Source organism: Furipterus horrens, unplaced genomic scaffold (genome assembly GCF_987537825.1).
Source record: "Furipterus horrens unplaced genomic scaffold, mFurHor1.1.pri manual_scaffold_4, whole genome shotgun sequence".
Lineage (NCBI taxonomy): Eukaryota > Metazoa > Chordata > Mammalia > Chiroptera > Furipteridae > Furipterus > Furipterus horrens.
Genome location: NW_028327174.1, coordinates 184,189,429 through 184,217,369, shown reverse-complemented (window position 1 = coordinate 184,217,369; position 27,941 = coordinate 184,189,429). Strand labels below are relative to the sequence as shown.

The 27,941-nt window shown below is 37.1% G+C and overlaps 1 protein-coding gene and 1 non-coding gene across 3 annotated transcripts in view; both read left to right on the top strand.

Annotated features, from left to right (window-relative positions):
- TMEM245 (transmembrane protein 245) overlaps positions 1 to 27,941 on the top strand; it is a 75,980-nt gene that overhangs the window by 13,750 nt on the left and 34,289 nt on the right. Inside the window, exons 4-10 of one of the 2 annotated variants that reach the window (XM_090275951.1) lie at positions 3,666 to 3,782; positions 6,393 to 6,611; positions 9,123 to 9,292; positions 12,058 to 12,081; positions 17,114 to 17,218; positions 22,790 to 22,872; positions 26,043 to 26,133. In XM_090275951.1, the coding sequence (XP_090132077.1) occupies positions 3,666 to 3,782; positions 6,393 to 6,611; positions 9,123 to 9,292; positions 12,058 to 12,081; positions 17,114 to 17,218; positions 22,790 to 22,872; positions 26,043 to 26,133 (809 nt within the window). The remainder of the gene's footprint in view (positions 1 to 3,665; positions 3,783 to 6,392; positions 6,612 to 9,122; positions 9,293 to 12,057; positions 12,082 to 17,113; positions 17,219 to 22,789; positions 22,873 to 26,042; positions 26,134 to 27,941) is intronic. The other variant, XM_090275952.1, reaches the window with a different exon arrangement.
- LOC150013526 (small nucleolar RNA SNORA31) lies at positions 13,482 to 13,614 on the top strand. The gene has a single exon (XR_016510985.1). It is a non-coding gene; the product is annotated as a small nucleolar RNA SNORA31 (small nucleolar RNA).

The following is a 27,941-nucleotide window of genomic DNA, read 5'->3' as shown; positions in this document are numbered from 1 at the left end:
GTATTTTTTCCTCTTGTCCCTAGAACCTTGTTTCTTTTAGGCATCAGAACTCAAATCATCTAGTCCATACTAAGACTGACTTTTCCTTTATTATAGTCATTCCCTCCTGTTGATGTCAGTGTCGTGTGGTTAGTTAGGTACAGGAGCACTGCAGTGTATTGTCATGGCAGTGTGAGCATTCATTTCTTGTCTTTTCCACTGTCCCATTGTAGGACCTGCTCTTGTATCCCAGCTGCCTTTGTAGGCATCTTTCTCTGTGTCCTCTGAGCTTTGAATCCTTTGCTGCTGTGGATGCTTTTGTGGTCTGTGGTTCACTGGATTCACAAAATTAATCCTTTGGATTTCATCAGAATTCAAGGCATGGGTTTATTTATGTCCAGAAAACTCTTCTTGTGGGTTATTGCTGAGTTATTAGTTTCAGAGTTTCCTTCTGAACTGAGGGGCCTTATTCAGTGGTTTTCTCTTAGACCTTGGGAGTTCTTACTTGGTATTTCCTGGAACCCCAAGATAATATAGGGGAAAAAATGTTAAATGTTTACTGTGCTTTCAAATGTACTATCTTTTTTTAAATCCACAGATAAAATAACCGCCAAAACCTTATAGAATGGTTATCTCCATTTTGCAGATGAAGACATGTTATTCCAGAGATTAACTGACTTGCTTACAGCCCTACATGTGACTGGTGGAGCTAAGATATAAACCTAGGTCCTGGCCCCTAAGCCCAGTGCTCTTTGAACAAGCGTCAGACGTCCCAGAGAGGTACTGACTGCTGACCCTTTTGAACTCAGTTGTGGTTGTCAGCGGCTTCAGTCTTTTACGTTGGCCCTGTGGGCTTGCTGCAGCGGCAGGACCTACCGTCTCTGCCTCCTGGATTCCAGAAGTCCCACTTTGTAGTAACCCGAATCCAGCTTTGATGTGCTTCCTTAGCCTGTGAGAAAAGAGGCACAGTAGCGTAACTTTTAGTAATGGCAGCATGGGCAAGGCCCTATTAGTCTCTTTAAACATGCTGTCTCATCTAATTTTCTTAGTAATCCAGTGAGATTGGTATTATACTTATTTTACAGATGAAGAAACTTAGGCCCAGCTAGTTACTCTTAGTATGAGAAATGCTTCTTCCAAAGCTAGGGAAACACATCAGATGTATCTTTAATAGCCTGGACACTCAGTCTAAGAAGTATGGCAAGTACAGTACAACTGGGTCTGTTCCTCCTAGCATTGGTAATTGTTTATAAATGACCAGGAGTATCTTCTCAGGAAGGCTTGGTAGTTGCCTTAATCATTTTAGGGTAGCATTCATTATGAGTGAAAAAGTTTGATCCAGCTAAGCCCAAATTGGAAAAAGAGAAGGAACAAACTAGATGTTTTACTGCTCCTCTCCCGCTCCCCGTTTCTGACACTGTGAGTTAAATAGACCTAGAGAAACTCCTGTTGGTGCATGTCCATCCACGTCCTTGTTACTGACCAACAGTACAATGAAGTGATAGTAGATGTAGTTTCCACATTAGTAGTGGAAATGCAGGCCTCCTTCACAGGGAGCTGTGCAGGCTGGGGAGGCTTTACTTGGTATGCAGGGCCTCCTTCCAGTAAGCATCTTTTGATGTATTTCTGGCAACTGCCATTATCCTCATGAGAGAAAACAAAGTATATTGAGTCTCCTTATTTAGACTGGTTTCGAAATATATTTCCCCCTGATTTTTAAAAATGGTATTCTGCCTGCTGCCTACTAACAGATATTATTTGAACATGTGATGTGTTGTTATGTGATTTTCAGGACTGGGAGTTGCTGTCCCCTGGAGCTAGGCTGCTAATGTTAATGGCCTGCCTCTTTGCTCTTCTGTAAATTCCTGTTATTTAGGCCTCCTCTGTGCTGGTCCTATCCCTGGGTAGACTGACATTTGAAACCTTGGATGCTCTTTTCCTTTTTTTTGTTTATAGTTCCTGGGTCCCAAGATCATGTTTCCTTGTCTGTGTGACTATTTTTACTTGGGACATTTTTGCTAATACCATAACTTTTTCTGGGTTCTTAGTCCTGGGATTTTTCTATCTAGTTTATCATCCTTCTTCCCAAATCCTTAGGGTTTTTGAGGAGCAGGTAGATATCACTAAGAAGTCTTAGTGATAAGATCAGTTTCCAAATCTTACATCTGTGATTTTGAGATACTTTGTTGATTGTGTGTGTGTGTTCTTCTTTTTATTCCTTTGTGAAGTTCAGGCACTCTAAAAACTTGTTGACTTATTTATGTATTAACTAGGATGATATTGCATAGTTTTTATTGATTTAGCTGTGATTCACTGAATATTTACTCTGTATTTTAGTGAGATCAGCAAGTTGGAGAACAAGTTAGTATTTGCGAAGGTTTCATTTTTTGAGTGTGTGTAGCTCATTTGGAGCTGAAATTCACTAGCTTGGCGGAATTCTGTGTTATTGCATTGCATATTGACCTACCAAAAGTAAGGTCCCAGCTGTATGAATGTGGGTGTATTATTTGTTTACAAGGAGTGATCAGTGTTCTTAGTTGTGTACAGTGGCACATGCTAGCTAGTCTAAAAGAGAAAGATGTACTATTAGCATACAGATTTTTTGCACATAGAATTTTTGGAAAGACTAGACAATTAAGCTTGTATCAGTGACACCCAAGGATTGTTTGAGCAGAAGTGCTGCAGCTGCTGCTGCCTGCCACAAAGTTAGAGATCAGACAGCAGAACATCCGGAACTTCTGTTTAAGTTCCTGTGGAAAAGCCATATGCCTCTGTGACTGTCTTTGATGTACATATGGTTTCCAAATTATAGTCACTCTTGTCTTCACAGTCTTGCACAGGTGTGCCTGCTTGGTAGAAACTGCATCACATGTGGAACCTTAGCTGCAAGGGAGTCCAGGAACTACAGTCTAGCTTTCCAGTCTCTAGGGTGCAGGGAAGCATGCTAGAAACTGGTATTGTGTAAGCTAGTCTGTGCTGTCTGCCATAACAGATTAAAGAATGATAATTACTGACAGACCTTATTGGCCAGTAAATGTTTTATTTGAGGCTAGTGCAAATGGTTAATCTTGGTGTACTACCTATTAGGGACTTAACATGGGAACATATAACATGAAACAGGATAATAATATTCTTTTAGATTTTAAGTATTGGATTCTGCCTATGATGAATTATGTACTTAATAGATGTATATAGATGGGTGTTGCATAGTACCCATACATTTACCTATTCATTTTGGACTATTATAATTGAGAGCATCAAATATGGGCTGTCCCATACTGTACTACGAACTAGTAATACAAAGGAGCGTGAGATAGTTTATGTTCAGGAAGTTCACGGACTTGGTGTGGCAGTGTTTTTCAACAGAAAGTTGCATTAAAATTAACCTGTAAATTAAAAAAATATAAATGTGGCACTCTACACTTACATATCTGCTATCTGCCACACATACCAGCATGAAGTTCCCAAATGAGAACGATAGAGTCTGGGAACCTGCATTTTTAGCAGATTTTACTGTTGATTCTTAAGCATTCTTCCTTGGCAAATAACCACTGGTCTGGTGGATCATTAATAACCATTTTGTTTTATTGCTGTTGAAAACTTAGAACTGTTTTTCAGTTTGCAAGTTATTTCCCACTTTGTTCACGTGCTCTAAAATGTTTTTAACATGCACACTTGTTTTACAGGGGCAGAGCTACCAGGGCAAGTCATCTCCATGGCCGCCTCTACCCTGGCAACCTTAGCTATCTCTATCACAGGCTACGAATCCAGCACTGAGGACCAGCCCTCGACTCAGCCTGCAGGTGACTGGCCTTCTGATGGAATGCCTTCAGAATCATTCTGGAAAATGAAATGAACATAGAATATAAAATTAAGAAAGACACTAGGATTGCAAAATGCTACTTTTACTGGTCCTTCATTATTCTCTCTGATTTCTCTTTTTACACTTTTTCCTTCCATCTTTGTGCTCATATATCACTTTTTTCATACATTTGATTATTTACCTTCTTAGGTTCTTATCTTGATCCTTTATTCTTTCCTTTTTTAAAAAATGCTTTTCTTTTTTTAAAATTTTTATTTCTCACCCTAATTTCATATTATTTTCCCTTCCTCAGTGCCCCACATACCTTTGTCCATATTCATCCCCACTTAATCCTTTTCATATTTTCCATTTCTTCTACAACTGTCAATCCTCTTCCATTGTTCTATTTTGCTATAACTTTTTATGTTGCTTTTTTTGTTGTTCCCTTTCTCCAAATCTTCCTTTTGGCTTTTATTTTCCAACTCCTAGTCATCCATTTCTCTGGCATTACTTGTTTCTGAAAATTTGCTTTGCATGCCTTGTGCTGTTAATATGTTGGCTATTTCCCTTAGAACAGACCTCTCTGGTTGTTCTTCTGGGTTCAGTGCTCCTTGAGACACAGCTGGGAGATTTAGATCAGCTTAAAAGTCACACTGTACTCACACAGAGTTCAGGAATGTGAAAGGCCAGGCTGCCTGTGCCAAGAGGTCTGTTAGTGCCAAAGATTTTGGAGTTTACTAGTGTTTTCAGTGAGCTCTTCTTGAAGAACTGACTTTAGGAAAGTCTCGAAGGAAGGGGTCAGCTAAGAAGAATGCATTTGGGGTAGTAGGACAACTTTTTCTTGCACGTCGACTCGTGTTTTCAAAGTGGAGAAGGGATGACGTTTAGGTTACATACTTATTCTTCTAAAGGTCTGCCACATCCAACAACATGAAGTTTCCAAACTAGAAAGGTACTCAGAGAGCAAAGTGAAACAGAAACATATCATAACTAGCTTGGGCTTCAGCCTCAAACCTCAGGAGAGAATATTAGTTCCGATGAGTGCTGTAACCAGTACCACGGTGCTGGTTACATCAGCAATAATAATTCATTCACAGCCAAACATTTAGAGTTAAAAGGAACACTGAGGAAATTATGATGTGGCACTCAGAGCTACTGTGTAGTTGCTTATGAAAATTTTGAAATAACAGGGAAGGCATTATTCCAACAAATATTTAGTGCATACGCTATCTGTCAGGTACTGTTCTGTGTGCTAGAAGTTCAGTGGAGGGAGAGCAAGACAGACAAGTTCTTATCTCTCCTGGAGCTGACATCGAGCTGAAGGGAGACGTGGACAGGGGTAAGTGGAACATGATACAGCTATAGAAAACTGTAAAGGCCATGGGGCACATAGAGGACTGAGACTTTGGGTGACCTTGTTTCTTTTTTTTTTTTTTTTTTTAGACTTTGTGATATATGATATATTTTTGTCATTAACATTTACTTGTGGCAGGCAAAAATGCAAGTTTTAGGATCTTCCATCATTATCGTATATACTGAGGAATATTGCTTTAAGAGTTACATGATTTCTGATATACGAATTGTATATGGTATGTTTTGGTAAAACTAGGAAATAGAAATAATATGGCCCTATATTAAAATGTAACAGTCGCATTATCAGACAATAGGACCTTCTGTGAAATAATTTGGTATGATTTCCTTTATTTGAAAATTACTCACCCTCAACAATCTTGTTTTATATCTTATTCTGAGAGAAACATAGAAATGCGTGTTGCAAAGCCCTGGGTTCTTCTGGTAAGAGCAGTTGACGCCATTTTAGGTGAAATGACAATGAAAAGCCACATTGTCTCAGAAATGTATATAAATGCATCTAATATAAGGTTATATAAAAAGAGGAGAAATTTTTAAATATAGGAATTCTATTGCATGTTAATGTTTGTTGCTTTATGATTTTGAGTCAGTTTCATGGACTAATTATAATTCTTAGCTATTTTATTATATATTTTCCTTTAGGTTTTCATTTAAATGAGGACTATATTAATGAAGATATATATGTCATATAAAGCTTGAATAGTATAAAGTATATATAAATAAAAAGAAAATATTTTCCATACCCTGCTTTCCAGAAAACTTAATTAATTTCCCTAGATTTAAATACTGTTGACATTGTAAATTTATCACATATATTTCAGTGTATATGCAAACATATATACAGGTCTCTTTTTTTTTTTTTTTTTTTTTTTTTTTTTTTTTATAAACCCAATGTAATTATACAATCAGAGTACATTTTGAAGGCTTAAAATAGGGTAGCTGAGGCCCTGGCTGCTGTGGCTCAGTGGATTGAGCGTTGGCCTGCGAGCCAAGTGTCGCTGGTTCGATTCCCAGTCAGGGCACATGACTAGGTTGCACGTCAGGTCTCCAGTTGGGGGCGCGAGTGAGAAGCAACCACACAGTGATGTTTCTCTCTCTCTTTTTCTCCTTTCCTCTCTCTCTATAAATAAACAAACAAATAAATGAATTATTCTAAAAAAATAGAGTAGCTGAGTGAATTACTCTGTATTACTGTTCACTGATGTGGACTAAGTTGGTGGGTAATTTTTCTCTTTCTCAGAAACCATGGACAGAGGAGAACCCCCTCCAACATTGTCTTCATCATCTTCACCCTCCTCGCCTTCACCCACACTGGGCAGACAGAGGCCTGAAATTGGAGCGTTCCTTAGAAAGAAGAAGACTAGCGACATCTACTTTGTGGCTCTTGTGTGGGCCATCATCGCCGTGCAGCTCTGGCTGAACCTGTGGATTGTGCAGCTGCTGCCAGTGCCGATTGCAGGTAAAAAAAATGTTTTCTTTTACTTTTGGATTTTAATACTTGGGATAATTTTAGCCTCTTTTTAAATTAAACGATCGTATGTTTGCATTTAAATAATGAACATTATTTTGGAAATTTTTTACTTGATTCCTCTTTAATATTTTTAAGCTCAGAAAGGTATTTAGCCTCTTATAATTTTGTTTGGCTTTACATTCTGATAGTGTCAATTAGAGAGTTGGCAGTTTAGCCACCCATGATTCTGTGGAGAGAAAGGTTAACAATCTGGATTTGGGGGTTTATGATTGAATTTTGAGAGCTGCTCTTAATTTTACATTGTATTTTTAATTCAATGGAAATGTAGGCTTTAAGAACTATATGTATGCAAAATTGTGCTTTTTTTTTTGTTTGACAAAATTAAATTACATGTACACATATTATACGCTTGATACAAAATGGAATCATATGGCTTTTCATAAATCATTAAACTAGGTCTTTATACCTTAATACCATGGTAACTTAAGGCCCACCTCTTTCTAAAGGCATTTTTTAAACATGGCAAGAGTAAGGAAGAGTTTTCTCTGAGTCAGGTGCGTTATAGAAGAGTCTTTTATAATTTGTCCTGGTTGCTTGGGCTTTTTTATTATTGCAGTCATAGTCTTTGCCAAATTTATTAAGTCATCAGTTGATGCTTGGGGTCCTACCATGTAGATGCCTCCTAAATTTGATTAGCCCTGTCTCCTATATCGAAGTTTCTCACTATTGATTTAAACGTAATCTGATTATTGGAAGCCTGTTTTCTACCTTCTAGGATCATTAATTCTCAAACTTATTGTTCTCATTAAATTGGATGGTTAATTAAATAGTTACTGTTTCTTTAAAGATAGAACACTGCATAGTGCCTGTTCTTAGGGAACATGAAATATTAGTAGTTGAAGTTTGTATCTGCTTCTTACACCTTGAAGCAGAACTTCTGTTTGGCAGTTGGAGTAAGAACATTTGTAATTAAGCAAGTCGCAGAGTACATACAGCCATGCTTTCTATTAAGGAATTTGTAGAAATGCTTAGTGACAGTTTAAATTGCTCTTCTGGATTGGTCCATACCTTTTTGGTTTTGCCAGCTGATTTCTTTCATGCTGGAAAATTATGAGTCAGGTGCTATTGGAACCCCTTTTTCTTTGGAGATTATTAGCAAGAGTTACTTTTGTTTTAGTCACTTCTTAACTCTCAGGCCATCATAGGAATTTGACATGGCTTAGAGAGCAGGCTATGAACAGAGTGCCCCCATAAGGTTTTTTACAGTCTGTAAATACCCAGGGCTTATTCCGAAGACTATAGGAGCTTTCCTGGGACCTGTCTAGTGATTTAAAAATGCTAGTGAAGGAATTGTTGAACTGGCATGTAATATTGAGCTCATGGTACAAAATAGTAAACTGTGAAGCATTTAGAAACCGCTGGAATTAGGGAAATTCAAGGCAACCCTCACAGGTAAGTAACACTTCCTTCTAGTCCCACCACCTTCTTAGCTGGCTTTTAACAGGAAGCTTAACTCCTGCTTGAAGGGCCCCCTCACCACCGAACCGCAGAGGGCTGCATTCATACTTGGGTCCGTGAGGGGTCGCCAGTGAAGGTGGGCAGTGCTCAGCCTCAGGGACCCATTCGTAACAGCCGTGCTTGTACCTAGCCTGCTTCTCTACTGAATACTGGTAAAAGATTGAGATGTAGAGCCCTGGCAGGTATGACTCAGTTGGTTAGGCATCCTCCTGCAAACCAAAGGTCATGGGTTCGATCACTGGTCAGGGCACATACCTGGGTTGTGGGTTCAGCCCTGGTCAGGGTACCTATGAAAAGCAACCAGTTGATGCCCCTCCTCCAGTCCCCCCCTCCACCCCCCGTCTCTGAACTCTCTCTCCCTTCCTTTCTATTTAAAAGCATGAAAAAATGTCCTTAGGGAAGGATTTAAAAAAAAATAAATAAATAAATTCAGATATATAGAGCAACATCAAGTAGAGAAATAGCAACATAAATGAAAATGTTACCTGCAGTGGTATAAAATCACGATGCATGTGGAATACCTTTACTTTTTTGATAACTACACATAAAAAAATCTAAGGAAAAGAATAAAATTTGGCACTAGCAGCTATAATAGCCAAAGAAATTAGGACATGTTCAGGGGTTAGTATTCTTTAACACAGAAGGGGTAAAGTATGAGGGACCTAGGTTGTAGTCACTGAAATTTTTGTGTTCAGAGTATCTTCTATTTATATAGGCTATAAAATAATCCCCGACTACTTCAGGGATTCAGACTCCACAAAAAAGGTAGTAAGTATATGGGCAAGTGAAGATTGTATGAAAGTTGTTTGTCCCAATACCATCAATTTGGAATACCTTGAATTTCTTTCCCTCTTCCTCTCCTTTTTTTAAATTGATCATTATTTTAATTCCTGCTTTACAGTTTTAGAAAAGGCACATGAAACCCGTTATACTTTGTCATCTCTATTTTGTTCATACATATACTTCTTATCTTCTTTATAGTCTGGATGCTCAAAAAGTTTATCATTCACTTTGGAGTTGTGAACTTCCTGGAGAAACGCTGCTCTGAGTGGTGGCAGGTCATAGAGAACTTCCTCAAGGAGCGGCAGGCAGCTCTAGCACCGTGGCCAATCATCGGGCTTGGAAAGTTCTTGTTAAAAGTTGATAGCAAGGTATTATATTTTAAGGACTTGGGGTGTTTTAATGGAGTTCACGTATTTCATTGTCTGAAATATTCGATTTCATGGTATTTAATGTTAATAATAGAATTTTTGACAACACGTTTAAAATCTAATCCTGTGATGAAATTTAAAGTTTATAATTATGGTTTATGTGAAGGATAGGATATATTTAGTTTAAATAATTATAAGGATCAAATTGAAATCCAGATGGGTTAAGTGACTTGTAAAAATTATGTAGCCAGTATTGGCTCAGTTCAGTGAATATTTTTGGAATGATTCTCATATGTCAGATATTGTGCTAAGTCTGAGGGAAAACCAGAGGACTCATAGAAACCTAGATGCAGAAGCTCTGTTTAGGGAGAGACAGCAATCCATTAAAATTTAGAGGCAGTGATTAGATTCAGAGGCTTAGTGGTTTAGAGCATAGATTCTGAATCTAGATTCTGGTTTCAGATCCCAGTTCAGCTACTTATTAGCTGTGTGACCTTGGATGAGTTTCTTAACCTTTCTGTGCCTTTGTTTCCTTACTGATACAATGAGTGTAAGAGCATGTACCTCATAGATTGGTTTGTAAGTGTTAAATGAGTTAATACGTGTACAATTCCTAGATCAGTCTGGTGCATAATAAGCTCTATGTAAGTGTTAGCTGTTACAATTTGTGGAGGAAAAGTATTGGGTTGGCCAAAACGTCTGTTTAGTTTTTACTGTAAAAGAAAAGACACATTTTTCATTTTCATCAATTACTTTATTGATTTGGATATTTTGAGTATGTCAGCTATCTCCTGCGTGGTATAACATTGATCGTTCTCAATTAATGTCTCGATTTGATCGCTATCAACTTCAACTGGTCTACCCGATGGTGGAGCATCGTCCAGTGAGAAATCTCCAGCATGAAACTTTTCAAACTGCTTTTGACGTGTTAGATCAATCATAGCACTTTCTCCGTACACTGCACAAATCTTTTACTTTTTGCGTTTTAGTTGCATTTTTACCTTTACTGAAATAAAGCATAATATGCCAAAAATGGTGTGTATTTTCTTCCATCTTCAAGATTAAATGACTATACAAAAATTCACCAATTTTGATAGGCTTTTTTCTGAACGCACACTAATGACAGCTGTCACAGTGCACTCTAACAAAATTGTTCAAATGAAGGTAAAGACAACTAAGTGCTATTAGAGTCATCTTTTGGGGAAACCAAAGGAACTTTTTGGCCAACCCAGTATGTACAGGATATAGTGGGAGTGCTGAGCAAAAAGTGACTCACTGTTGGTGAGGCAGTGGGAGAGGGGTGGTTTTGTAGAGGAGGTGATGCCAGGGCAAATTCTGAAGCACAGGTAGGAGTTTATTAGGTAGACATGGAAAGAAGTTTACGTGGGTAGAGCAGTGCAGAGGCAGAGAGACTTCCACAACGTGAAATCTTAGGAAACACCAAGAAACCAGTCATGGCTGGGATACAAGAAATGGTGACTAGAGGGAGATAAGCCTGGAGGGTCAGGTGAGACTGGATCAAGAAGGTCTCTGGATGCCATGCTGTGCAAGCTGTCTTCATCACAGACGCTAGTAACTATTTCCTTTAACAGGTCTGCTCATGACTTAAGGCTGAGAAACACTTAGGTGAAACCAGTGTAGATACAGATGAGAACAGTACTGGAGAGCATGCAGAGGGGAGGTCGCAAATCTCTTCAATGTGTAATAAAATATCCCGGGTCAAAGGAGAAGCAGGGGATATACATTTTGCCTAACTGTCTTGCCGGTTTCATAGTTCCCACCCGTGCAACATATGAGAATACCTATGTCCTTGAGCCCTTGCCAAGAAATATTATGGTCACACAAAGGCCTTTTTAGTTTTGTCAAAAGAAGTATCTCAATGTTGTTTTAACCTAAAATTTTTAAAAATAAAAATGAGGCTGGTTATCCTTTTATATGCTTATTGGCTATGTATTTTTATTTTGTAATTTGCCTATTTGTATTCTTACTAATTTTTTCAACTTTTTAAAACAAGAGAAATCTAAGACTTTGCATAAATTTCAACATACATCTCCCTGGTATTGGGAAGCTTGATCTTACTAGAGGACATTTAGCACTTCAGACTGTTTATAGAGTCTTAACTCTTATTTTCAGTTAATGTCCTTTTCTTTCCACTGTAATATCTTGCTTTTTTGTAGAAAAATGTTTGCCTAACAATTGGGGTGGAAGAAAATATACCAAATAGGAATGAAATCTTAGATATGCCTGCATTTTGGCCGGGTTTCCTCTGTTCCAAATGAACACTAAAATGTTTTAGTCTTTAAAAAAATGTGTAATGACTAATATTAGAAAGCTACAAATACAAAACTTGATGAAAATATAATATACATGTAGGAACACAAATTGGTTTATATAGCGACTAAAAGTCCTTTTGGTGCATGATATGTGGAAGGATCTTAATTTTTACTCTAATATTTGGAATTTGGCTTGGCTATTTAAGGCTACAAACTTTCAGGTTATTTTATGTGTTTTAATTGTTGAATTGCCAGCAAAGCTTGTGGTTATCCTCATTGTAATCATTGTATATCTTACAGAAAAACTACATTCACTCAATTTTGTAACTTTGTTAAGCATTACAATTTTTTTCCTAGTTTTTCCTTTGTCTGGGATAATTTCCTCTTCATGCTCTCAGTGACTTTCTTTTCTTTTCATACTGTTACTGCATCATCTAATGATATTCCACTGCTTTTCTCTTCCCTTCCTCACCTGACCTCCCCATCCTCAAGCTCTGGCACTGGCTAAATAAGAAGGTAAATGAACACGTGGATGTTGGTTTTTACTGTTCTATTCTGTAACTTCTCCCTGTATCTCCATTCTCACCCTGTTTCTGTCCGTATAGCAAACTAATTTTTGTTATTGAAGTTCTAATTATAAGCTATGGAAGGTCATGAAGCATCGGTACTGTCACAATTTGCTAAAATACAAAAGCTGTTTTCTCTAGGATATTGGTGGAATATCCTTGCTCAAGTGTGTGTGAGAATTTCTGTCTTATAGTCCTTTTGTCCACTGGGAGTTCCATTCCTTTTTAGCTCTGTAATGTGGCTCAATCTGATCTTCTAGTCCCCTTTGATGTGTGGGAGTACATAGGCAATCATTACTGAAAAGGAAAGAGAATTCTTTATTACTCATTTTTCTTCAAGTGATAGAGGAAGTTTTTAGAAGATGAATCTGTGAAGTATTTTGTGTAATTTCCTAGGCTGGTAATTTTATGTATCGTCTTCTCTAATAACTAGTATTCTGAAATTTTATTTTTAACTTAAAAAAGATGATAATCATGGCCTGTGACATCTAATTTCATGTGTTTCCCAAGATGAGGTTGTGTCTCTGGTAAATGATTCAAAGATTGGCTTGGAATTGTAAAGGTACATTTTTAATAACTTCAATAATGGCTAATTCAGATATATCGGGAGTGCTATACCCCTAACATAGAGTCTGCATATAGTAATTCTAGATTTAATTTCATTAAGTCCCTAGGACAGATAGCAAGAGGTGACATCATTTACATGCATTGTGTTTAAACACAGTAAGACGAAAAGTTTTCAATGGAAGTATTATAGGCTTTAAGAAAGAGATGGAAATAGATTGAAATGACACTTTTTATGTATAGAGATTAGGATTTCATTCTGTTGAAGCAGGAAAGGGGAGACTTAAGAATGCCTGAAGTTTTAAATTTTGGATTGAAAATAAACAGTGTGTAAAATATAAATAGACACACACTACCATCACCACCACCACCACCACCACCACCACCACCATACATACATACATACACACGTATACACATGTATGGTTACATATACCTCCATTTCCTACAAAACTAGTCCTAGTAAATTAGTTTAATCCTTGGCAGATAATAGTGCTCCAGACATGTCACATTTTCTTATTCTAATCAAAATAGTGGTTTTATGTATTTCGCTAATTTGTATATATATATTGAAATGAAATTTTCCTCAAGGGTGATAGAAGGGAGGCCTAAAGTCACTAGGTTTAGTTTGATTTAAAGCTAAATGAAGAAGCATAGGTATGGAGATCATTTGGAGGGTTGTCAGCTGGGAAGGGGAAGGGGGAGGAATGGGGAAAAGGTGCAGGGATTAAGAAGCATAATTGGTAGATACAAAATAGACAGAGGGATGTTAAGAATAATATGGGAACGCATCTATTTGACAGACCTGGAGCAGTCACTGTCTGCTGCTAAGGTTCCAGTGCAGATGCAAGAGAAAAGGGTCCTCGCGCTTTCTGACTGTCTGATTGTGGCAGCCAAGATTGAATAGGGGAATACAAAAAAAAAAAAGAATAATATAGGAAAGGGTGAAGCCAAAGAACTTATGCACAACCCATGGACATAAACTAAGGAGTCGGGGTGGGACTGGGCAGAGGGGAGCAAAGGGGAAAAAATTGGGACAACTGTAACAGCTTAATCAATAAAATATACTTTAAGAAAAATAAAGCTAAATGAGTTAGATTACCTAATTTATGAGCCTAATGTACAGCTGTCATCAAGTAGCTTTTTTCATTTTTTCTTTTGTGGCATAGATAAAGCGTTGGCGTAGAATTGGAGTAACTGCTTCAAGTTCTGAGTGTGTGGTCCAGGAGAGTACATAAAATTGAAGATTATTTTTTAAAAATTAAAAAAAAACTTCACCCGAGGATATGCCCATTGATCTTAGAGAGAGAGAGAAACATCACTGTGAGAGAGAAATATCGATTGGTTGCTCCCTTTTCCCCTGCGCAACTACCCCAACCAGGGATGACCTGCAACCCAGGCTTGTGCCCTGACTGGGGATTGAACCTACAGTTCTTTAGTGTATGGGACAATGCTCCAACCAGCTGAGCCACTTGGCAAGAGCAAGCTTAAATCCAAGGTCAGAAAATAGCAGTATTCCAAGTTCAAGTGGAGTGAGTTAGGAAACCAAGAGAAGAAGTGAGAATATTCATTATGCACTAAGACTCACCTAGATTTTTTTAGAAAAATAAAAACCTACAGGCCTACATTCATGAGAGAATAGAAAACTAAGTAGTGGCATGACACTTTAAATAGCTTGATAAATAAGGCCATTGAGTTTAGAAATTTGAGTGTCTTTTGATATAACTATAAATTTACCAACATCTCTAAATTTTTACACTTGAAGCATTCAGATTGTCATTTAAAAATGTCTCCTCTTCCACTTTTAGAAAATAAAGTTTAAAAACTAATATAATTCTCCCAGCGTGGAAGACTGGGGAAGTTTCTAGGGACTGCGATTTCCACAAGCCAGGCAGTGGCCACAGATGGTGTGGGTTCCTTGGCCCAGAGCAGAGCACGAGACAGGGCCAGCCTCCTGAGCAGCACCTCTGGCATCCTTCAGGATTTTCTCCTCCATCCTCCTCCCTGGGTCCATCGCTTCCTCTCTATGTTTATGAGTTCTGTTCCATTCACTTTTCAGGGAATTCTTTTCTTCCATAAAAGTTTTCTATTCATTCTGGTTTTTCTCCTCTTTTGGTCCTTAGTTCTACACACCAACTCCCGCCTCCCCACATTTTTTCTTCTCTTTTCTTGACTTTTTCTATCTCCTTTATTCTTTAGTAAGCCTTTCCCTGTCTTTCCTACTCCCCTCTCTCTTTTGCAGTCTCTCTTTTTGTCCTGCTTTTCCCCCCATCTAATCTTAGCCAGCCATAATGTGACTAGAAAGCCCTCTAACTTTTTTAGCTTATGTATTGAGCATCCTAAATGATTTTATTTATTTTAAATTTTGAATGAAACATCTAATCCCTTGAATATAAATTTTTATTTAGGCTACTCTTAGTGTGGATTTTTTCTAACTCTTTTTTACACAGCTTATGATAGGAAAATTCTATCCTTGTCAGAAAACATAACATTTGATTTTGTAATATTGATATACATAATGTTTGTGAGTACTCTGTGTTTTATATGTTAAAAATACCCAGACATAAATTTAGATATATTTTGTAAATAGAACATTTATGTTAAAAAAAAAATACATATTAGAATATGACTTTTCTAAAAAAAAAAGAAAAAAATTGAGGTCCCCAAGTTATTTTCAGAAATCATAATTGTGGATACAAATCTGGTCTTAATTCTGAAATTATTTTATTTTTGCTTGCCTATTTAGATATATGTTGACTGAGCTTTTACCATGTGCCATACACTGTGAGGTTTTGGAGAATAAAGAGGAGTAACACTAGCCCTTTCTCACGAAGTGGTCTCAAGGTGTAGAGCTGGTTTCTGATTGTGAAACCTTCCAGATTCATTGATTTTAGAACTTATTTCAAAATATGACATTTGACCTTCCATATCTTAGAAGCCTATCATTTTAAAAAAATCTCTGCATTGTCTTCAATGCTTTGGTAGCATGCACTGAAAATTAACTCTTCTGTTGAAGCTGTAATTGTCAAGATAGAAGGTTAACTTTTTATCTTCAAGTATACGATAGCATTGATCTCCCAGTGACAGTATCCTTCATGAAAGATAAGGGGATTGGAAAATAAATGTTTTCTTTTTTTTTCTGTCACCACCATTCTTTGCTTTTGGATGTTTAATTCACTGTTTGGAAAGCATATTTCACATTTAAGTTAAGAATAACTTATTCAGCAGTAGTCACTCGTGTTCGGTCTGAGGGGTGCAGTATGGTATTTCAGCAGTCATCAGTCTCATTGATTGTAGTGTTTAAATGTTAAATAATAGCTTTGCATGGGAGGAATTCTACCTATCAGAGTGATATATTCTGAAAATAAATTTTTTTTATGTGTAGGATTATTTGTGACTGTGAAACCTAAGAGAAGTTACACTCAAAATAGACTGTCAAATAGTATTTAGGGCCCTGACTGGTGTGGCTCAGTTGGTTGGCCATTGTCCTGCAAACAGAAAGGCCACCAGTTCGCTCATGCCTGGGTTGTGAGTTTGCCCCCTTTGGGGCAAGCACGAGAGGCAACTGATTGATGTTTCTCACATCATGTTTCTCTCCCCCGCTTTCTCCCTCCCTCCCTATCTCGCTAAAAATAAATAAATAAAATATTTTTTAAAAATTTAGGAAGGGCATAATTTTATTGATTTTTTTTTATTTGCAGTCAATAATTTTTCATAAAGCTAATGTTTTAAAAATAATAGAAATTTTCAGTAGAATATTATATTTTAGAAGTATTTTATTATGGATTATTTTAAATATTAAAAGATGAAGCATTACTTGATCCTTTTCCCACCTAGAGTAACTATTGTTCTGTAATTGGCATTTATCATTACCATAACATTAGATTTTTATTATTACTGTTTTTATAACCCTAATGACATCAAAGGAAAAACATATTGAAAGTAATTCCTATTTTAATTTGCTCTTATTTTATCTTTGTATAATTTTGAACATACCTGTTTTATAAAAGGCATACTTTTTCTAAAGTCATCTATATTTACTAATTGACAGTAAAATTTCATAAAATGTGAGGTTGACTACAGTATTGTCATTATTTTATTTAGAATATTTACCAGATTATAAATTATAATTTGAAACGTAAATATACCACAGTATGAGAATTCAAACATAAAGGTTATGTTCAAATTAACTGTTTTTTCTTAGATATGACAATAATAAACTCTTTATGTAATAACAGTAGTTGATACTGTTAGTTAATTTTATAAAGTGCTTACAGCTTTCACTGCTTTAGTATTTATTCCATAGTTTGCTTTGCAATGCTGAATATCCTATTTTGTCTTCATTATATTAGAATGCATATGTGTTTTTATTAAGCTGTATTTTAAGCTAACTAATTTTCTTTTTCATTTCTGTGCAGATGATCATCTGGTTGGAGAAGATGTTAGACAAAATAATTAGCATTTTCATCATATTTTTGTTAGTGATAGGAACGCTTCTTTTAGCCTTGTTCCTGACTGCAAAGGTAGAGTTTAATAATTACTGTTACCATTAATAAACTCTTAATTACTAGAATTGTATGGATAAGCAGCTGGTAAAAACAATATGGAAAATGTTAACTTTGCTTGTAATATGTATAACAGCTAAAACATTTATAATTTTTGTATTACTAGTTTTGCCATGAATTTGCCTAGTATATTTTTACATGTATTTTTATTGTATCATCATTATTTACCTCAGAGGTAAATATAGATGAAAATATTAAAATACAGAGGAATAAATGGCTTCTGTGAATAGAAAACCTATGATCTGGTGTTATAACTCCTAATCTAGTTAGTACCCTGTTTACTAGATCAAAAATTTTAAAAGTGTATGTTATTGATTATGCTATTACAGTTGTCCCAGTTTTTTCCCCCTCTGCCCCACTCTGTCTGGTATCCCCATTCCCTCCAGCAATCCCTCCTCCTTAGTTCATGTCCATGGGTCATGCATATAAGTTCTTTGGCTTCTCCATTTCCTTTACTGTTCTTAACATCCACCTGTCTATTTTGTTCCTACCAATTACGCTTCTTAATCCCTGCACCTCTTTCCCCATTCTCTCCCCTCTCACCCTTCCTGCTGATAACCTTCCATGTGATCTTCAAATCTATGATTCTGTTCCTGTTCTAGTTGTTTGTTTAGGTTTTTTTTTTTTTTTTTTTTTTAGAGTCGGTTGTTGATAGTTGTGAGTTTGTTGTCATTTTAATATGTCATAGCTTTGATTTTCTTTTTCTTAAATAAGTTCCTTTAACATTTCATGTAATAATGGCTTGGTGATGATGAACTCCTTTACCTTTATCTTGTCTGGGAAGCACTTTATCTACCCTTCCTTTCTAAATAATAGCTTTGCTGAATAGAGTAGTCTTGGTTGTAGGTCTTCGCTTTTTATCACTTTGAATACGTCTTGCCTTGCCGGTTTCTTCTTCCCTGCAAAGTTTCTTTTGAGAAATCAGCTGATAGTCTTAGGGGAACTCCTTTGTAGATAACTCTCTGCTTTTCCCTTGCTGCTTTTAAGATTCTCCCTTTATCTTTAACGTTTGGCATTTTAATTATGATGTGTCTTGGTGTGGTCCTCTTTGGGTCCAACTTGTTTGGGACTCTGTGCTTCCTGGACTTGTATGTATATTTCATTCACCAAATTAGGGAAGTTTTCTTTTAATATTTTTTCATATAAGTTTTCAGTGTCTTGCTCTTTCTCTTCTCCTTCTGGCATCCTTGTCATATGGATGTTGGCACGTTTGGAGATATCCCAGGATCATCTTAAACTCTCCTCATTTTTTGAATTGTTTCTTCATTTTGTTCTGATTGACTGATTATTTCTTCCTTATGTTCCAAACTGTTGATTTGAACCCCAACTTCCTTGCCTTCACTATTGGTTCCCTATGGATTTTTCTTTATTTCTCTTAGTGTAGTCTTCATTTCTTCCCTATGCTTTTGCTGTATTCAATGAGATCTCTAAGCATTCTGATCAGCAGTGTTTTGAACAGTGCATCTGATAGGTTGGCTGTCTCCATTTTACTTAACTTTTTCTGGGGCTCTATTCTATTCCTTCATTTGGGCCTTATTTGTCTCCTCAATTTGGCAGCCTCCCCGTGTTTGTTTCTGTGTACTAGGTAGAGCTGCTTTGACTCCCTGTCTTAGTGTACCTGTTAAGTTGCCTGGTGCGGGGCCTTGGTTATTTGCCAGGGCAGGGCGATCTGCTTCACTGCTTTGTGGCTCCAAGTGTGGGGAAGGGGTGGAAGAGGAGACAGTGCCACTGCTGCCTGATTTCTGGAGGCTTACCTGGCACTCACCCCATTTCTAGTCACTTCACCCACTTCCCATATGCATTGGTGCTCCTCTAGCTGCTGCCCTGGTGGTGATTCCCAGAGAGGGTGGGTTTGTGTGTGTTATTGGCCCATGTGGTATACCGGCAATTACTTCCACCACTTCAACCCCCATTGGTTTTTATAGCCAGCAGTTATGAGGGTTTATTTTTCCTGGTGTTGGAATCCTGGGCAGTGCGGTCTGGCCTGGGGCTGGGATCACTCGCTCACAATGTATTCCCCCAATTTTTATCCACCGCACATGAATGTGGGACCCCCTCTTCTGCCAGCTGCCACTGCCATCACATCATGTCCTCTCCACCATGCCTCCCCATCTCTGCCCCTCCTGCCTGTCTGGATGAATATAACTTCTTTAAATCCTTGGTTGCTGGGCTTCCATACAATTTGATTTTCTGGCAATTCTAGGTATTTTTCCTTTTGAGGTTAGTTGTGATCCTTCTTATGGTTGGACAAGGTTGTGAAGCATGGTTACCTATGCCTCCACCTTGACTGGAAGTGCTAGATCAGAATTTTGACTAGCTCCTGCCCTTCTTGTCTCACTAGTCTTTCTGCTGATATATGATAGGATCGTTATTTTATCAGTATGGAAAATGTTTATATAGTACTATAGGGAAACAGTAGTAACTTATTGATAGACAACCTAATATGCAGCCATTTGCTAAAGGATTTCATTGTTTTTTTGCTACGTGACATCTCTACTTGGATGTCCTATTCTTCGTCATTCTTAGTCTCAGTATGCCCTCAGTCTTACCTTTTGCTCTAAAAACCTGTTTCTGTCTATACTTTTTTGGGTATTAATCTTGTATAGTATAGAGTCACTTACATACACTGTACAGTCTTGTTTAGAGACTTTCCTTTGTTTTTGTCATAGTTCACCTAAACCTGCCATTATACAAATCTTATCTTCCATTCTTGTTCTTAGAGAAACCTCTCACCAGTATGGTCTTCTGTTTTCCTTTTCTCTGTCCTGCTAGTCTTCTATTCCACTTTTTCTTCTTTGCCCTTTTTCATAGGGTCTTCTTGCCTGTCCGTCTCACTTAGTTCATCTTTCAAGTTTTTTTCTTTGCTCATTCTATTTGTGAGCTTTTGCTTCCTTGAACTTTGATAACATATGTTACTGAACCACTTCTTTGTCCTCTAGGACTCATGCCAGCTGAGCTTTTGAAGGAAACTTACTGGTTATCCAGTTTCTTCTCCCAGCCAATAAAGGGATCATTTTCTACAACACCACGACAGTGTCTCTTTGAATGTCTAATAGGCAGCTCAAATGTTGCATGTCAGAACTGAATTTTCCACCTTCCCTCGCTTGTCTGTTCTTCCTCAGAATCTTCCCATTTCCATTCTGCTTGCTCAGGCGAAAAACCTCAGTTGAGGTCATCCTTGACTACTTTCTTTTGTCTCCACATCCAATTTGCTAGAGAGTCCTTTTTGGCTCCATTTCCCTAACATACTGTAGGGTAATAGCAAGGTGAGGATACCAGGTAATTGCTCTCCAGAAAAGGCAAGAATAAAATGGTATAAAAAAATTTAAATACCATATCATGGAAAATGACCAGTTAGGCAACGACTTAAGGAGTTTTTACTCATAAAAAACTGCCACTTCACCTGGTAAAAATAGGTAGTTTTTCGCTTTCTTGCTTGGAGTTATTCTCATCCTGCCTCTTAGGCAGCAAAAACTTGCAACTTTTTCTGTAGGAAATGATGGACAGAGCAGCTCTAAATTAAAGGGGGAGATTCTGGAAGCAAGAAAGCCATTAAAGGGCCAAAACTAATAAACCACACGTCTTAGACTGATTGCTGAACTCTGCATGTGTATGGGAGACCCCAAGGAGCCTTGTGCGTGTTGAAAGCTGGGGCGATTTGCAGATTTGTGCCTTTGATTGCATTTCTCAGGTTGCAGAGGAGGGAGCTTTCTTATGTAAAGTGTCTGAGCATAATGTTTGCCAGAATCATTTGCTGATTGCTAAGCTATGCAGGTCCAGGGAAAATACTTAGGGATCAGGCTTTAAAATAAGTGGATAAATGAATAAATAAAAATTACTGAGCAGAGACATCAGTGGCAGGGACAATTGAATTCATTTATTTTTTTTAGTTTGAGTACAAATAAGTCAGCTGCTTGCTGAGAGAAAATAACAACAGCGCTCAGAAGAACAAAACAATCCAGAGTTGGCTACAACATTTTTTTAGTGTCCAGTTTTTAACCAAAAATTACTGGACATGCAAAGAAACAGAAGAGTGTGACTCATACTCAGGGGCAAAAACAAAAGAGTCATGGAGATGGACACTTATGTGGCCCAGGTGTTGGATTTAGCAGAGAAAGGTTTCAAAGCAGCTATTGTAAATATGTTCAAAGAATTAAAGAAAGTGTGCTTATGAGCAAATAAGTACAGACCCTCAACAGAGAAGTAGACACTAGAAACAGAACCAGATGGAAATCCTAGGGCTGAAAAGAACAATAACAAGTGAAAAATTAACTAGATAGTCTCATCAGCAGATTTTAAATCAAGAAAAATCAGTGAACTTGAAGAAAGATCAGTAGAAAGTATGCAGTCTGAAGAACATGAAGTTCCTATAAACACTCAAAGCAAGTCAGTATTAGCTTGAAGTAGATTATGATAAATTAAAGGTGTGATAAGTTGAAGATAAATTACAACCACTAAATAAACCAAATTTTAGGGGTACTAAAATGCTATACAAAGAAATAGTTGCTTAACACAAAAGAAGTCTGTAAAGGTGAAACCATAGAGGTGAGACAGGTAGAAAGCATATAGCAAAATGGCCTACCTAAATCCAGTCATATCAACGCTTATATTAAATGTGAGGCAACGAAACTATTGAAAGGTGTTGATTTTTTCAGACAATATGAAAAAGCAGTTTCCAACTAAATGGCACTTACAAGAGATGCACTTTAAAATCAAAGATATTAAAAAGATTTGATAGTAAAATGATTAAAAAAGATATACCATGCAAACTATAAACAGATGTGTTGTGATTACATCAATATTAGACAACATAATTAAAACAAGAAATATTACTTGAGACAAAGACTTTTCATAACGATGAAAGAGTTCATACTGCAGTAGGATACAAATATGAATGTGTGTATTCTAACAGTAGAGCTCTAAAATATATGAAGCAAAATACTCAGAAGGAGAAATAGACAAATCAAAGATTATAGTTACAGATTGAACAATACTCTTCTTGCAATAATTGAGAGAAGAAGTAGATAGAAAATTGGTAAAGATATAAAAGTCTTGAAAACCACTGTCAGTCAATTTGACCTAATTGACAGTAGCAGAAACATGTTCTTTTCACCTAAATATGGAATACTCGTGAGGATAAACCACATGCTCAATATTCTTAATAAGCTTAAACAAACTAAAATCATATAGAGCTTGTTCCCTGACATTGGCTTGTATGTTTTTTTTATTTTTTAATCTCCCTCATTTTGCTGATTACTAAGCAAGGTAAATTTGGAGCAGTTTCAGTTGGCTTTTTATTTCTATTATTATTTTTTACTCCGAAACCACACTCAGTTGCTTATATTTGTTTATGTATCTCACATTCCATTATAATTCTTTAAGCTCATGTAGTGCTGATATGGCTTATACTTATATATACACACATTACATATATATATGTGTGTATATATATATACATATTTATATATATACATATTTATATATTAGTATATATACTTACACTATATTCTCTCCTTATCTGTAATGCAGGTACATCAAGAGAGTGTACACATGATTGAAGTCACAAGCAGTCTCATCAATGAAACTCTAGCAAATCACCCCGAGTGGGCAAAGTAAGAATATTGTTTTACAATGACAAAAATAGAGTCCGATGACCTAGGTTCAGTATCTGCATGAGGTGGTCTTCATTGATACAGCTGCCTTGGAAGAGAAAAGTTTGGGTTTGTTAAAGCTGTGATGAAAGTTGTCATTTTTACATAAGAATTGCATGTAATGTGGGAGAGGTGGGCATTGGGAAGTGCTTAAGATTTCGGAAACAGTTTATAGTACCTTACATGTGAATTGAGATTTACCGTTCATAGCATGTTATAATTTACAAAGTACTTTCACCTACATTGTGACCTATCTTCCTCACAGTTACTGTGCAGCAGTTTGAAGAGATTATCTCCATTTCACAGACAAGGAAATAGGTTCCACGGTTAAGGGCTTGAAATAATAATCCACCAGTGGCAGAGTCCACACACAGACCCAGTGTTTCTGATCAAGGCCTTCCATGTAGGAGAGTTTTAAAAAGCTATTTTTTTTTTAAATGAGAAAATAAATAAAAAACTGCTTAGACTTTGGTGGTTCATGGAAGGTCTGATTCTTTTGCAGCTAATTAGTGGTGATAGATATGAATTAATAGTAATAGTTTCTTGCAAAATTACTATTTAGGAGGTTCCTGTCCTGAAGAAGACAGTTGACCCTGTGAGAAATTCTGTGGATAGTCATAATGGAGGGGATACAATTAAGAACTGATCAGATATATTTTCTTCTAGTATGGTGCACATTTTCTATGTCCCACATAGGTACCCTGACTTCCTATGGATGTGCTTGGTGAGCTGGTGGATAAATCAGAAAGACATAGGGTAGGGTCATCCTAGCAGAGCTTCAGAGAAAATCAAGTTGAAGTTAAAGCACATCTTAATTCTTGTCTTAGACAATTCTATTAGCCTGGAATTCATTTTCTACTCTCTACTGACTAGAGAGTATATAGAAACTCGGACTATGTGGTATATTGTAAATATCCCTTCACTTTTGCATGATTCTTGGGGCTGTTCTCTTGAAAGGTCATATTTTGGTAGAGATTAACCTTTACCCAGAAAGATGAGGGTTGGCCATTCCAAATTGTAGGAACTTGGTTTCTACTGAGAGTAGGAAAATTAGTAATTTGCTGAGATAGTGAATATCTGAAGCAAGAAGCTCAGTATAGAAGCTGTGTTTGGTGTAAGATCAAGGCACATCCCAGTTGGCCCCAGCCAAGGTTGCTCAGGTGTTTCAGGCCCCATGTCCCCTAGAAGGCACTGTTGCAGGATGGTCTAGACCAGTGGTTCTCAACCTTCCTAATGCCACGACCCTTTAATACAGCTCCTTATGTTGTGGTGACCCCCAACCATAAAATTATTTTCATTGCTACTTCATAACTGTAATTTTGCTACTGTTATGAATCGTAATGTAAATATCTGTTATGCAGGATGTATTTTCATTGTTACAAATTGAACATAATTAAAGCATAGTGATTAATCACAAAAACAATATGTAATTATATATGTGTTTTCCGATGGTCCTAGGCGACTCCTGTGAAAGGGTCATTCGACCCCCAAAGGGGTCACCACCCACAGGTTGAGAACCGCTGCTCTAGACTGAACTAATGCCTTTGACTTGGCCTCACAACAGCTTCTCTTTTCTGTTGCTGTGAAGACACCTGTGTAAGTACATTAGTGAAGTGTTTTCACTGAAGCTGGAAGACTTTATCAGGCCTAATAGATGTTTGTTAGTCATTAAGGATCTATTCAGATGCCTCTGCAGATCCTCACGCTTTTGAATCTCACTACAGGATATAATTTTCCCCATAAAAATGTAGTACCATATAATTGAATATATTTAGGACTCCCTTCAAACCACTGTTGAATCTGTAAATACTAGACTAATTTGAAAGCTACTTAAATTAATTTCTCACAAATCACATCTCTATTTAGAGATCTAAATTTCCTGTTCATATCCTTATACTGTGATTATTATGTTTATAAGTATCTCTAAAGTTTTGTCTTACTTGCTGAGAAATACTTGAACTGACTGAGAATTTGCAAAAAGACTTCACACATATTTTGTTTATGTGGAGTGTATGATGCACTGGTTAATATTAAAGACTCAAATCAATTTGTGAATGTCAACATCTCTAGTATACAACATTGTGAGGAGCAGTTAAGTGAATACGTGGCCCTGGCTGGTGTGGCTTAGCAGGGCAGACACCGGCCTGCGAACCAAAAGATTGCAGGTTCGCTTCCTAGTAAGGGCACATGCCTGGGTTGTGGGCCAGGTCCCCAGTTGTAGATGTGCAAAGGCAAGTGATCGGTGTTTCATACATCAGTATTTCTCTCCCTCTCTTCCTGTCTCTCTAAAAATAAATAAATAAAATCTTTAACATAAGAGAGAGAATATGTGAAAATATTTTCCCCTTTGGAAAACATTGGGCATATATCACCTGTTTTGATTAAGGGAAATGCCTGTTCAGTTGACAAGGAAATGGGGAGGCTACCTCTCACTACCATACAAGGAATAAAGTTTGTAGACTGCAGTTCTTTGTATAGATGGAACTCTGCTCAGGAGTTCCTCACATCTTAAAGAAAAAGATCTTCAATAAATAGAAAATTGAAAACAGTGATTCACCCTCTTAATTTTCTTACAGTCTTCCTCGGTTGTCTAGTTCCTTAGATCAGTGGTCTCAAATGTCAGTGTGCACCAAAATCACCTTCAGGGCTTGTTAGGTACGGATTGCTGGGCTCTAGCCCCAGTTTCAGTGGGTCAGGGTTAGGGCCCGGTTTCTAAGCAGTTCTGATGTTTCAGGCCCATGGACCACAGTTTGAGAACCACCATTGTGCATCCCAGATGCTGACCATCAATATTTCAGAACCACTTTCTGTGGTGCTGTTTGAATAAGGCAAATGGCTCAGGACTTCAGGGACAGAAAAACTGGGCAGAGCAGAATGACTGAGAGGTAGTGGGGATAGTGGATCTAAAAGATAAGGAAAGCTTGTAGAGACATCCCATGTGTTAGAAATAGTCCAATTAGGCCTAGAAGTCAAGGATTCCTGGGTGTGATTCATTTATATATCTGTGTTGATGACTTATCAGCAGTTTGTCAGTTACTGCTTGTTGAAATGCATTGAGTTCAAACAGTTATTGGTGCAGTACACTAAAAGTGTAGTAGTTTTTCATTTTTTTCTTTCTTTCTTTCTTTTAGTTGGCTTCCTGAGGCTCAGGTAGTCCAAAGAGCCCTCAATTCTGCGGCTAACAATGTGTATCAGTATGGACGAGAATGGATAACCCACAAGGTAAGGGAAGAGCCTCTCTTTGTGGCTTTCTCTTTGCAAGGTCTTTATTGGTGGTGATTTGCTTTGATAAAACATAAATGGAGATTATGTTTAGAACCATTTTCATTTTGAAATACATCTACAAGTCAACAAGCAACATACAATGAAATTAAATCTTCTGGGTGATCATACTGAATAGTGCTAGTAGTCTGAATAAACTTAGAAGTTGGTCATTTGCTTCTTGTTCAATATTGATATGATTCATTATTTGTACATTAGAAAGGAATGATCACTAAACTTGGTGGCTAAGTAAGGCTTTGGGTCGGGGTAGTATCAGGGCATATTATAAATTTTATTACCGGCTGGTAACTGCTTTGCAGTTTCCAATTTGCTCTCTTTTCAAGAAAGCTGCAGTAGTCTGAGCTATTTTGCTTACAGATGAAGAAACAAACTTAGTAAGGCTAGGTAAATTCCCAGTGGTCAGGTAGTAAATTGCAAAGGTTGGTTTCACGCTGAAGACTGACTCCAAATCTGTTGCTTTTTCTACTGTAGTATGCTAGAAATGTGTGCTCGGGCTGGGAGCTAAGTGCTTTAGAGTGGCAGTTGAGGTAAACTTTGAAGGAATGATAGGCCTTAGATGAATAAAGAGAAGAAAGAGTGTACTTTAAGAAGAGGTATTTATGTAAGCCCAGATGTAGAAGTAAGAGTGGGCTTGAGGAGATCACCTTGACTGAGCTTTGTGAAGGGGAAATGGAAGAGGAAGAGGCACCACTGCTGCAGTTGAGGATCAGATTCCATGATATGGGTTTGGGATAGCCCCCCCGCCATATAGCTGATGGGAATGAAGATAATTTGAAGTTTTAATATATCGAAATAATTAGGATCATTTAGGGACTGACAGAATTGGTTGGCGTGAGACATGGTCCCAGAAAATAGGAGTTAGTATGTGAATCTGTGTTCAAAAGCCAAAGCCTCACAGAAGAAAAGTTATCTTGAAAGTTATACTGTACACATGTGTATAGCAAACCACTAACTTAAGGATGAAACTATGGTCAAGTTAAAAGAAATACATGCATTATTGATTTTCTTGAGTTCATAACAGATAATCAGTTAGCACATGGAAGTTTTTGAAACGCATTTATTGAAAATTGAAAAAAAAAGTATATGGGTATAGATCTCAGAACTGTCAACAGAAGGAAGATTCAGGCATCGCAGAAGGCTTTTAGTATTCCAGGAATATTTTGGTTGAGTTATTATGCTGAAAGCATGGTGTTTAGTTTTTAATTCACCTGTTTGGGAGAAATTTTTATTCTGCAATTCTTAATTGGGAAAAAGATAAAGAAAGGGTATTTGAGTATCTGAAGAAATGTGGCTTAGATTTTAAAGAAGTACATTTCAAATTACTGAGAGAAAAGTCTGAAAACTTTTGCTCAAGATTCTAAACGCTAAGATAATTGCTAACAAAAATTGTCTGTGAAAAAAATATTTGTGATCTTAACTTTGAAGACACAGGAATAATACCTCAAAGCAGCCATCGAGTGTCCATCAGCTGATGAATGGATAAATAAAATGTGGTATATCCACCTAATTTGGCCATAAATAAGAATGAAGTACTGATACATTCTACCTTGAAAACATTATGTTGAGTAAAAAAAACAGTCATAAAAGACCATATATGTGTGATTCCGTTTATATGAAATGTACAGAATAGGCATATCTGTAGAAAGTGGAGCAGTGGTTTCCAGCGGCAGAAGGATTTGGCAAGAAATGGGGGAGTGATTGCTAATGAGTATGGAGTTTTCTTTTGTGGTGATGAAAATGTTTCCAAA